Consider the following 12,580-nt stretch of genomic DNA (forward strand, 5'->3'; position numbering starts at 1 on the left):
GATGCATTGCCGGGTCAGCTAGTTTATTATAAACTTGTATTTAGTTCTTTACTGATAGGAAAATGTTTATATTTGATATTTAAGAAAGAATTTCTTTAAATAAAAACTGTTAGTGTATAAGAGAAATAAATAAATGGGGGATAAACATTTGTTCTAAACTACTCTAGAAAAAAAATTGTACAAAGCTTGATTGATTTGATTTTGAAATTATACTACACATACTCTAGTATGTAAATTATTATCAGGTTTTGCTATAATAGAATTATTATTAACACATTATTATTATTTTTTCTGTTTGAAATAGTTCTCATAAAAATTGTTAATTGTATTTTTTAATATGTGTTAATTATATCCAAGGTCATAATACTGAATGATAATATAAAAAATATTTCATTGATAAAAAGGAATAAAGTTGTTATTAAATTATTTTTAATTAGGTATGTATTTTATAATTGCTTGTTTAATATGAATTCTTGATAAATACAGTTGAAGGCCACTTCAATTTACAATTGCAGAATTAGACGTGTAAGCTAATACCATACCAGTACACAAAAAGGTGGTTTTGATTTCCCTATTAACTTATGTTGAACTCTGAAACTTAGAAATTGTATAAGTCTATTTTATTATTTAAATCTTGTAAAATCTTGATTTTTTTTTAAAGCTATCTATATAGTTATAGATTTCTGTATTTTACAGATTTTTAACATCCACATAATATTGTGCTAGTACTGTGTTTCCTTTATTCATATACATCCAAACTTCACAAATCAAATTAATGGTGGAAAGGAAAATAATTTATTTTAGTAAAAATTCATTAGGAATGTTACAGCTTTCCACTGCTCCAAATAAGCAGGTTGTTCTAGGTTTAATTTCATACAGCATGACTGGCTGTTTTTCTATCTGTTTTTATCTGACTGGCTGTTTTTCTAGTTAAAAATTGAGTCTAATTTTCCTTATTTTATTTATACATAACAATTGAGTCATTCCTTTACAATTGGTGAGGGGATTGTGTAGATAAATATAGATTACCATTTATATAATCACCTGATCAATGTTTAAATGATTTTTGTTTCTTAACTAAATGTTTAATTTTCTATTAACATAGAAAAACTGAGAAAACTTAGTATGGAACTAAACACTTCTATTCTTTGAAAACTATCATTAAAAGTCGTACAAAAGTTATTTTATATTTAAGAGAAATGAGACTACAGATAAAGAAAATAGTATTAATTAAAATTATATGACCATTATCAGTAAAAAATTGTTATGCTTTAAAATGATCTCTTTCTTCTTCAGTTTGTTTTCCTTTTACATTAACCTTACATGTCTAATTGCATACATAAGTTTAATATTGATGCATCATCTTTGTATCAGATTAAATAATTTAGCCTTTGCATCTAGTTGCTATAATCCTAATTTTTTACAGTTCATTATCTCACCCATGCTGTACAGGTATTGCTATAGAAATAAAAAAAATTTGTATGACCATAGCTGGTCAAAAGATTATGAAGTAGATATCTTATATGTTAACATATTTTTTATTTTTAATATTTTTGCTGCCTTGTACGAAGTAAAGGAAACATTGTGATGGCGAAAAATTTTGGTTTTCAGATTTCAATGGAAATAACCATTTTGACCATCCCTGAATCCATTTTGACTAGTTTCAGCATGATGTCTGTACGTACATGTATGTATATACATATATATGTATGTATGAATCTCACATAACTCAAAAACAATTAGCCGTAGGATGTTGAAATTTTGGATTTAGGACTGCTGTAACATCTAGTTTTGCACCTCCCCTTTTGATTGCAATTTACTAAACCTAAAGTTTCCAAAAAAAACCCAAAATCCAAAAAAATTTAAGATTTTGGACTTTTTCTTAACTGTACTAATAAGCTCTTGTTGAGAGCTTTTCAGTAATATATCATAAGTGGTACTTATTTTCATTGGTTCCAGAGTTATAGCCAAATCAAATTTTAATTAATGAAATATTTGGGTCAATGGGAAGGCACATTGGTTAAAATCAGACTTCGATCTTATTTTTTTTTTGTTAACTTTTTTTTTTAATTTAAGAATATTGATTTATTAATAATAATTACTAACCTCTGATTCTATTCTTTTTTTTATGATAAATAATAATTCAATAATAACCATAAAAAAAAATATGAAAGAATATCAGAAGTTATTAATGAAATAAAATTTTATGTACTTTTCATTTTAAAAAAGTGTGTACATGTAATTTAATAGGCGTATAAGGAAAACCCACCGGGTTGGTCTAGTGGTGAACGCGTCTTCCCAAATCAGCAGATTTGGAAGCCGAGAGTTCCAGCGTTCAAGTCCTAGTAAAGCCAGTTATTTTTACATGGATTTGAATGCTAGATCGTGGATACCGGTGTTCTTTGGAGGTTGGGTTTCAATTAACCACACATCTCAGGATTGGTTGAACTGAGATTGTACAAGACTACACTTCATTTACACTCATACATATCATCCTCTGAAGTATTACCTAAACGGTAGTTACCGGAGGCTAAACAGGAAAAAGAAAAAAAAAGGCGTACAAGGAAGTCATGTGGTACCACATCAGATTTTTTTTATTTTAGTTAAAAAATTTTAAACAGTATCTTAATTTTTGGAACTAGAAATACTTTTGAAAAATTAATATAACTGAAATTTTATTTTTGGTTAGCATTTTCTCCATTAATACAATTTAATATTTGTATATTCATTCTGTAGTAGTTATTTTGGTGAAGAATATTTTTAAGATTTGTCATAATAATTCAGGATTAATTATGAAAATAGATAAAACTTGGATAAATTAAAATTTTTCTAATAATTAAATTAATTAAGTTTAATTTATGTAAAATTAAATTAAGAAAGCCTTATCATTGAATTGATAATAGAATAATATTGATGGAAACAGTAAAGTAATATTTGTGGTTCTACATTTGTTGACCATCTATAGATAAGAAAATTTAAAAATAACTTTGAAAAACTAAAATATTACTGATACTTACTTCTCCTGCCTGGTGAGACTGGTATTGCTTTGTTTTAATTTAGTAATTTCTATAAATATTTCTAGTTTTATATCTTGTATTGATATTGATTCAAATTTAATGCAGTTAACAACTTCAACAGTATTATTTTTCCCGTAATTCAATGAACAATTTATGACCCAATTATTTTTTTATTTATTCCCAAGTTAGTATAACTATAATATCCCATTTTACATATAAAAAAATTGAGTACAACTGATTTAGTAAATTTCATTACTTCTAATAGCCATTTTTGATTTCCTTTATTTAAAAATTGTCAAAGTTGGTGATTTTTGTTGATGATATAATTATCTCTGCTACATATGGAACGATCTTTATTTTGGAACTGTTATGGCCACATTTGGAATTGTTATCTAATATGGAACTATCTTTGTTTTTAAGCAGTGCTTTTGACATCATGATTATATAGTTTGGCTTAATATTAATTATAATAATTAAGTTGACACAATTAACTTTTACTACACCATAATAATGGTCTAAGTTTAATGGATTTGCCAGCAGTTATCTTTTTGGGCCTTACTTTGGATGAAACATTTACATGGAAGTAAGAAAATTAAGCTATGAAAGATATTAAATAGAGGCTGCCTTGTGGTTTTAACCCAAAATATTCATTAAAAAACATATTGGTTTATTTTGTTGATAATTAAGTAGTCGTGATAGGATTTTTGTTTAAAAAAAAAGTTATTTATACTGATGATTCTTTAAAGTGCAGTCAGCCATGTAGGCTTAGTTTTAAGCATTTAAATATACTATGTGTTTATAAATATATCAGACATCGAATGTATTAAGGGAGGATGGTATTCAGATTGACTTTAATTTTTTCTGCTGTAAATATCTATATATGAATTTTAATACATAATTTCTGTAGTTGGACAATTGTACTATTGCATTTTATATTCTACATTTTATTGTAACTGTATGTGTGATTTAAAATACATTAAGCTTTTTTATTGTTAATATATAAAAAATGAAAATTAAGTGTCTTTTCAACATCTTTGAAAATACCCACATGTTTGAAGCATCAAAGAAATGATTGCATTTATAAATTCACTTTGTTATTTTTCAGTTTGTGAAATGTTATATTTATTTCATGTTGCTATCCTACTGAGATCTGTGACATATTAAAGAGGTGTTATGAGGCAACAAAATAATTTTAATAAATAAAAATAATTCAAAAAGAAAATTACATCAAGCAGTTTAAAGAATACTGGTTTTTTATGAAAATTTTTGTATTCATGTAGTAGGATTTTGTGATTGCAATTTTTTTATTTGTGTATATTAATATTCATTACTTGGCAATTAAGGATATTTTATTTAATATGTATTTATTATAATATTTTTAATATGTCAGAACAACTAATCTCTTAAGATTGGCAATAGTAATTAACAAAATAATGATGAAAAATGTCACAATACCCGTTACATTATGATTCTAATTTATCCAACAAATAATTTATTAAGTTAAACAGTAAATCCCTTACATCAGTAGATCACTTACAGGAAAAAAGTCTTAAGATAAACTCTCTGTATGTGGTAATAAAATCAAAATATTTCTGATCCACTTTAAAAAGTCAGCAAAAAAGTAAGCCTTGTCAACAACTTTTACCATTTCATATTTAGAAAGAGCATTCTGAGTTCATAAAAATATCTTTCTTATAGATTGGTGTGTAAAAAGTTTTAATTTTTAAACATCGCAAGGTACTTTTCAGCAGACATGTGGTGCCACTCAAAAAAAAAAGATAAATAAATAAATAAAAATGGCTTTGTAGCATGATTATTCCATTCCCATTTGGTGGCATATCCTTGTTGCAGGTTGATGACATAAGATGTTGCTGCATCTCAGATAATTAATCCCACTGGTTCTGTTTTGGCAGAGGTTTGCAGTTTGTGTTAAATTGTATTGTGTGTGTATTTTATGTCTTATTGGATATTGTCTGATCACTATTTCCGTTGTTGCCCTCTTGATCTCTCCCCAATGCCAACGCTCTTCTATACTTGCCCAACAATTCTCTTATTATCCATTCTTGAGATATGACTGAACCAGCGAAGATGGCTACAGAGAGTCAGTACAGTAGATGGCACTTACACTGGCTTCCATCCACACATCCTTCCTATAGTATTACCACCATTTTATTCTCATCAGCGCCAGATGCCAAAACTATTGAGCTTTCTTTTTTCTTGTTTTTTTGAGAATCCAGGTTTCTGATCCATACAGTAGGTTTGTTAGAATGACTGATTTGAATACTTTTTCTGAAGAACATGATTGTTGTTTCATACTGTTTTCTTAAGTTTTCAAATGATGCTGCTACTAGCCTTATACATTTATTTATGTCTTTGTCACAAGAAGCATCATTTGTTATATCTTGAAAGCTTGATAGATAAAATGTTGTACTCTTTTTATTGAGTAACTTCCGTTTTTACATTGTAATTTATGTCGGGCAATATTTTATTTGATCTTTTCACTGCCATATACACAGTTCATATTTTGCAAAAATGACAACTGCATATTACAGTCTTTTTACTGATATTCGATCTAATTCTACACCTCCAATGTGTGCATTGTTTATTTGCTTTACCAAAAAGTTTATGACTGTGTTAAAAAGTACTGGTGACAATGTGCATCCTTGTGTAACACATGTTATTTCAAATGTTTCTGTATTTTCAGTTCATATTCTCACTTTCCCTGCTTAATCCATTGTATAGGTTTTTAATCAGTCATATGTTCTTATCCTGGACATCATTGTGTTGTAAAATTGACCATAAGTTTTTTCTCTTGAAAGTGAATCAGATGCCTGCTTGAAATCAATGATTGTCATCATGCATTGTTAATTATATTAGACAGTTTTTTCAATAATTATTAGCATGGATATAGAGAAGTTTAAATAGGATATTTATATATAATACAAGTGATTAAGTGATGAACAGAATGTAGGTGTCACTTGTAAGGCTGGAAATCACTTGCATTTCATTGAGTTTGGCCTGCTGATATCAACAGCATGTATACGTCTGGTAAAGAAGGCAGCAGGAAATTGCTACATACCTTTTTTCTTAGTAAGAATAAGAATATTTCATGTTCTTTAGTTTTGCCATTTAACCTTGTGTCATATCAGATTACTTACAGATATTATGGTTATCCAACTTACAACAGTCAACACCAAAATGCTAATCAATGTGCCAACTGGTTAATAGATTTTTAAACTTATTTGAATTTTGGCAGACAACATTTTAAATTGTAGTTAAATATTAAAAATTACTCTAATCTGCATTTTAATCTGTCTTTTAGATTCATTTCTTTTAATGCCATATTCAGTCTTTTACTCCCAAAGGCTTTTTCAGAAACTCTCAAGTGTTTGGTAGATCTCCAGAATCTCAGAATCCTAATGTTAAACATTTCTTACTTCATGATTTTTCATTAATAAAAGTTTTATTTGTTCTATGTAAATTATTATTTTTTTTAGAAAGTGTGCGCTAAGGGGTCTGTGAAAGTAGCTTTTAACAACTTGCCACAGAAAACTTCAATTTTAACACTTATAGACTGTCAGTTAAAGACTAGTAAACCAAGTTTATTTATTTTTTATATCACAATGATCTAAAAACTTAAGAAAAAATGTAACTAATGAACAGAAATTAAATTAATCATTAACTTATTTAGCAATTAATTTAATAAAATAGTTTTAAGTGTTGTTTTATAACAACTTTACTGAAACAGTTTTATAGATTGGATTTATTTTGAGTTCAGTGTTGCTAAACCACCAGGCTTGTGGTGAAGTTTAAAAGTTGTTTCTACAAAGTGTTTGAAATATTATAAATTCCAGGTTGTTTTAAGTTCAGATAAGTGGACTTTAATGATAGACCATTAAATTTATTATATATTACTTTTCTTGTTATTTTGTATTATATCATATGAACTTGCACTTTTACCTTTAATCATATGTTATTCTGTTTCACAGTCAAATTCAGATAATAGTCATGAAACATACCTCAATATATATTCTGAACAAGATTTGGAGTCAAATGCAGTTCTTAATATGGAAAGTATAGCACAGAATTGTTTATCAATTGATTTAAGCTTTATACCATATCAGTTGTATCATAGTGAATTAATACATCAGTCAGATGATAATGAACTGAGGAAAGAGGTAATATATGTTAGACCATACTACATTTTAACTTAGCTTACGATATCATGTTAAAAAAATACTTATATTAAAACTTACCATTTTAATTAACTACTAACATAAAAGCTTGTTATATGTTCATAGCAATTTCTTTTTATATACTAAGATCTAGTAAATTTTAATTCTTTGTTTTAATACTTTACCAATGTTGGTTGAAGAAATAGCAGCAAAGTCAATAAGACTGCTGCCATTAATACTCTAGTTGATCTTTCATTGGTTTTAACAAATTAAAAAAAAAAGTATTTAAATTGATAAGTAAATAACAAATGTGTGATTTTTCTTAAATTGCTGCTTATTAATAAAAACTAGAGTTTTTGGCAAGCCCTTTATACATACCACTTTAGTATAAAAATTTGGAAAAATAATTATTTTTTTTACGTGCTTCAGAATTTTGAAATGTTAAAATCTTCACTGCTAAGTTTCATCAGAGTCTTTTATTATTCAATCAGATTGACTGATTATTCAGAGTCAGATTGTTTTAGTTATGAAATCACCTGACTTTTTTTTATTGAAAAAATATGTGTTAAGGATGTGATAAAAAAGATGCATTATATCTGGGCTATGAGTCTACTCATCTAATGTGGATGATGCTTCATTTTTCTCAAACATTTTAAATTGCAGATCTTTGTGTGTAAAAAAAGGTTTAACGTTCTTAATATTATTGTATTTTGATTTGTTTCTAAGAGGTGGTTGATGAATGACAAATCATATAATTTTGGGATGTTACGTTTGTTGTATCTTTGTTTGAAGCTGAATCATGATTGCCCAATTTAAAAAAAAATATGCCAGCATTAACTTTTTCAGTAATCCGTTATTACAACTATGCCATATTACTAATAAAAAGGTATATCTAAACATTTTTATATGCGAAAATATCTTCCATTATATTTAAAATCTGATTATTTTCACCTTAAGAATTAAATTTTATGTAATTTTTTATAGTTGTAGCTTGATGAAGAATGTAGTAACCATGTTTGAATAATTTGTGACTAAAATCTTGAAACAAAATGGCAAAATTAAAAAAGTGCTTAAAAATACAACATTAAACATAAAAAAGTACATCACAGGAGGAGTACATAAAGTACATCGATGGATAAAGGCGTTACTTGATGAAAATTCATCATAACAAAAGAAAAAAAAATATTTAAATTTTAATAACAAATTTAAAATTAATAGATATTTAAATTTAAATTTTCTATGAAAATCACGTAACACATTTTGCTTTTCTGTTATTATGATTTAAATGTTTAATTAATTACTTTAATATGTATATAGGTATGAGAGACTGTGTTTCAGGCATTAAAAGATAAACTTTATGTTTAGAATGATTTAGCTCATCATTGTACTTTTTTTTTTAAATCTAATGTGTGGTTTCATTCTAATCTTGTACTTTTTAACATTTAAAAATAACATTAATAAATATGTTTTATTAATGTTATTTGGGGCCTTTAAATCTGTTAATATAAAAGTATAAAGTATTATGTAAACATAGTGCATTTCAATTAGTAATTATCTATAAAAATCACTGTGAGCACCCCAAAGCACCAAGTTTAGTGTAAACTACAATTGTATAAAAGCTTTTCAAATCCATTGATTTCATCATTTGTTCTCAATTATTATTACTATATCAGGAAGTTACCTTCATCACACAAGGGTGTCATGACACGTATGCCTTTTGCATATAATGGTGATAATTCATTATTTGTTTAGTATTTTATAACTGATAATGAATCCATAATTTGAAAAGGGTTTTACATAAATTGGTAAGTTTGTATTAAGAACACTTCGTTTTGGTGTGTTCTTAGGTGATTTCTGAAAATAATTTTAAATATATATATATATATATAAGAAAGATACTGATGCCATTCTTGTTCAGTTGCCTAGTCTGTATACCTCTTAATGTGTATTTATGTTTAAGAAAATCAAGACACTTACCTCGTGTGAAAAAGGAAGATGGGTTTGATTATTTATTGAATACCATGATAATGTGCACAGTGATTATCAGATGACCATCTTTGATTATCAGTGATTTGATGCATGAAGTTGATGACAAGATTAATGAGAACAGATGATTCACCACCATCACATCTCTTGCCTTGCATTTTCCCAAAATTCCATGTTTGCTTCTGATGAAATTCAATCATTGGAAATTGTGTGCATACTGGGTGCTAAGATAAAACTTATGGAAAATCATAAAATTAAATTGTTAGGCAGCATGTTGGAATTTTTAATTCTGTATGGAAAACAAGGTGATGACTTCTTAAACCTTAGAGTCACTGTGGATGGTTGTCACATAATGCCTGAAACAAAATAACAGTGGTGAAACATTGTATTGCTCAGAAAGATAAAATGCAAACTGATCTTTTCCACTCAGAAGATTATGTGCATATTGTTGGGGGTCAAAAAAGGAGTTTTGGTTGTAAAATTTCACCCTGAAACTGGACAGTTTATAGTGATTATCTATTGTAAAATGTTGAAAAAATTGCATAGTTCAATCCAGAACAACATTTGCTTACTGGAGATGTTGTGTTGGCAACTTTCACTCACAACTTTTGACTGGGAACTGTTCAGTTAGCTCCCGTACCTCCTAGACTTCCCACTAAGTGATATCACCTGTTTCTGTCCCTTAAAATCTTCCTTGCTGACCAACAGTTCCATGACAATGAGGTCAAAGAAGTTGTTAACATGTAGCTTACATCACAGATGGTATCATTCTTTGATGATTGGTTTTAACTTCTAGAACCCTGATATTACAAATGCCTCAATAATGGTAAGAAAATGTAGAAAATAGAGTAAGATTTCTACTTCAAAGACAATAAAAATTTCATATCAATATATTTTTTTTAGTAGCCATTTGGAATTTACTTTCTGGAAAACCAGTCATATATATCTTAATTATGGTATTCTCTTTTTTGAGCTGCTCTTTCTTGGTTCAGAGTTGGTTTTATAAGATTAACCTTACACACATTTATGTAATTCCTTAAGTAGAGAGTAGAAAAAACTGATTTTCTGTATATTTTTATGATATTCAGAGTTCATTGAAATATTCAGAGAATTCTGAACAATTAATATAATTACTAACAAATAGTTTAACTTTTATAAGCATCGGAGTGAAAGAGAGCCTTTAATTCTTTTAAAAAATTTGAATCATGTTTTAAGAAATTCTCTCGGTATTTATCAATATTAATTTTTAAAATTTTTTAACTATCCATCAAAATTTAATTTAAAAAATATTTATTAAAAGAATTTAATTAAAAAATGTTGCCATACATTAGAAGGAAAAAAGTAATGCTGTGCATGACTGGGAGTGTCTGTATAATTAATGTATGGGTAGCATTGTTGACAAGTCAACAATTGGTGAAGAAGGTCTAGAAAGAAGATCTATCAAACATCTTAATAAGGTGTACCTGTACATGGTCCAATTATTTTCTTTTTTTCAAAATTGGCATGCATCCAATATCACTGTCAGTGAATTTGGTACAATTAGTATTTTATTCATGTAAATCAATTTAGTGTTTGATTGAAAAAATGTTATATCAACTTTTTTTTATTGGTCATTTTATAATTTTTTTTTTTTTTTTTTTGAAAAAATTAGCAAGGGAACAAATTTGGGAAGGTCTGTCATTTCTATTTTAACATTTGGAAGTCAATTCATTGTAAACATTAGATATAAATTCTGATTTGACACTGTATTAAATACTATTATTTATTTGTTTGTTGAAGCCAGTTTGGTTGCTGTCTGGTAGTGATGTTAAAGTTCATGTTTTTAGAGAGGATAAAGCAAATCATTCATATAGTGAAATTGACATAGAAAAATGCTTTCCTGAGTTAGCATCACCTTCAAGTATCATATTATGGCTGGACATTCTTCACACTTGCAATTATCAAAGGTTTGATATAAGTTTGCTTTAGTGTACAGATAATACTTTATTATAGCTATATATATATATATATATATATATATATATATATATATGTATTAACAGCAACACTAAAATGTGGTTTTTAGTATTTCTCTTTTGAAATAGATTTCTGCCCAGTTAACTTAAAAATTATTACCAATTTGTTTAAAAATTGTATACCATATTCCACATTAAATAACGGGCAGCTTATTACTGAGTGTAAATAAAACAAAACAACTACTGACATGTGCGCTGCACACATGTTAGCAGCTATAGTGACGTGATCTAACTTTGTAACATAAACATACTCATACATTTACAGTCAAAAAAAAAAGAAATTGAATATTTTGATAATACTAGTCAATCAATTTTTTTTTTGTGTATCTGGAATCAAACTTGATGATTTTAACTAATTTTGGGGTGCTGAATTCAAAACTGTTATCAAAATTTGTGTAATATGAAACATTTTTTAGATACATATAATTTATTTACCAATAAATGCATAATCACTGTGAAATCAGTAATTTAAAAAAATATTATGTATATATATTCATTTAAAAATTGTATAAATCAACTAAATTTTTATTTATTCAACACAAATAAATTGAAATACATTAATACAATTTTAAAATAACAGTTTATAAAGTTCTAAATCATTGGAAATGTCTTTAAAATAACAGTTTTTAAAATTTTAAATCATTAGAATTGTCATTTCTGTAATTTTTAAAATATGTTGACAAACTTTTTCACTTGTATGATGTTTGATCAATTTCCCTAAACTAAAGCCAACAGTTGTCAGCCACCCATCATTCCAGGATCCCATCTTCCTGAGTGCTGATGCACCATGGTCAGAATATCCTGATGGAAACGCTCTTCTTGCTCATCGCTGACAGAGCCCAAATTTTTAGGAAAAATAGTCTAGGTGGGAGTGTAGGAAATTAATTTTTAATGATATCCTGCATCCTAAACGTTTGTAGTTTCCTAAAGCATATTAACCAAAAAAACATAGTTTTCATCATTTCTGTTGCCTAAAAAACCACCAACAATGTCTTTGAGGGACTTCCATGCAGCTAGTTCACATTCGCTAAGTTTATCGTCAAAAGTTGAGTCCTTAAGTAGTTTCTTGATTTGCAGACTGATAAATATACCCTCCTTCAGCTTACGATCACTCAATTTAGGAAAACATTTTTAAATGATTAAATCCTGGTCCATTTTTGTCTAGTGCCTTTACAAAAGTTTTCATGAGCCCGAGTTTTATGTGAAGTGATGACAGTATGATTTTACCACTCTCAATTAATGATAAATGCTTTATAATTTTTTCACCAGCCACAAAGTTCTGCTGCAATGGCCAGTTCTTTACATGGTAATGACTTTTTGTATCACGACTATCCCAGAAACAAAGAAAACAATATTTCATAAGCCCACCTTTACACCAAGACGTTAT

At 27.6% G+C, this 12,580-nt stretch overlaps 1 protein-coding gene across 1 annotated transcript in view; it reads left to right on the forward strand.

The window, feature by feature from the left end:
* The window catches only part of LOC142325359 (KICSTOR complex protein kaptin-like), a 45,949-nt gene that overhangs the window by 5,152 nt on the left and 28,217 nt on the right, over positions 1–12,580 (forward strand). The window contains exons 3-4 of the mRNA XM_075367035.1: positions 7,007–7,195; positions 10,958–11,124. Of these exons, the coding sequence (XP_075223150.1) occupies positions 7,007–7,195; positions 10,958–11,124 (356 nt within the window). The remainder of the gene's footprint in view (positions 1–7,006; positions 7,196–10,957; positions 11,125–12,580) is intronic.

Source organism: Lycorma delicatula, chromosome 5 (assembly GCF_047948215.1).
Source record: "Lycorma delicatula isolate Av1 chromosome 5, ASM4794821v1, whole genome shotgun sequence".
NCBI lineage: Eukaryota > Metazoa > Arthropoda > Insecta > Hemiptera > Fulgoridae > Lycorma > Lycorma delicatula.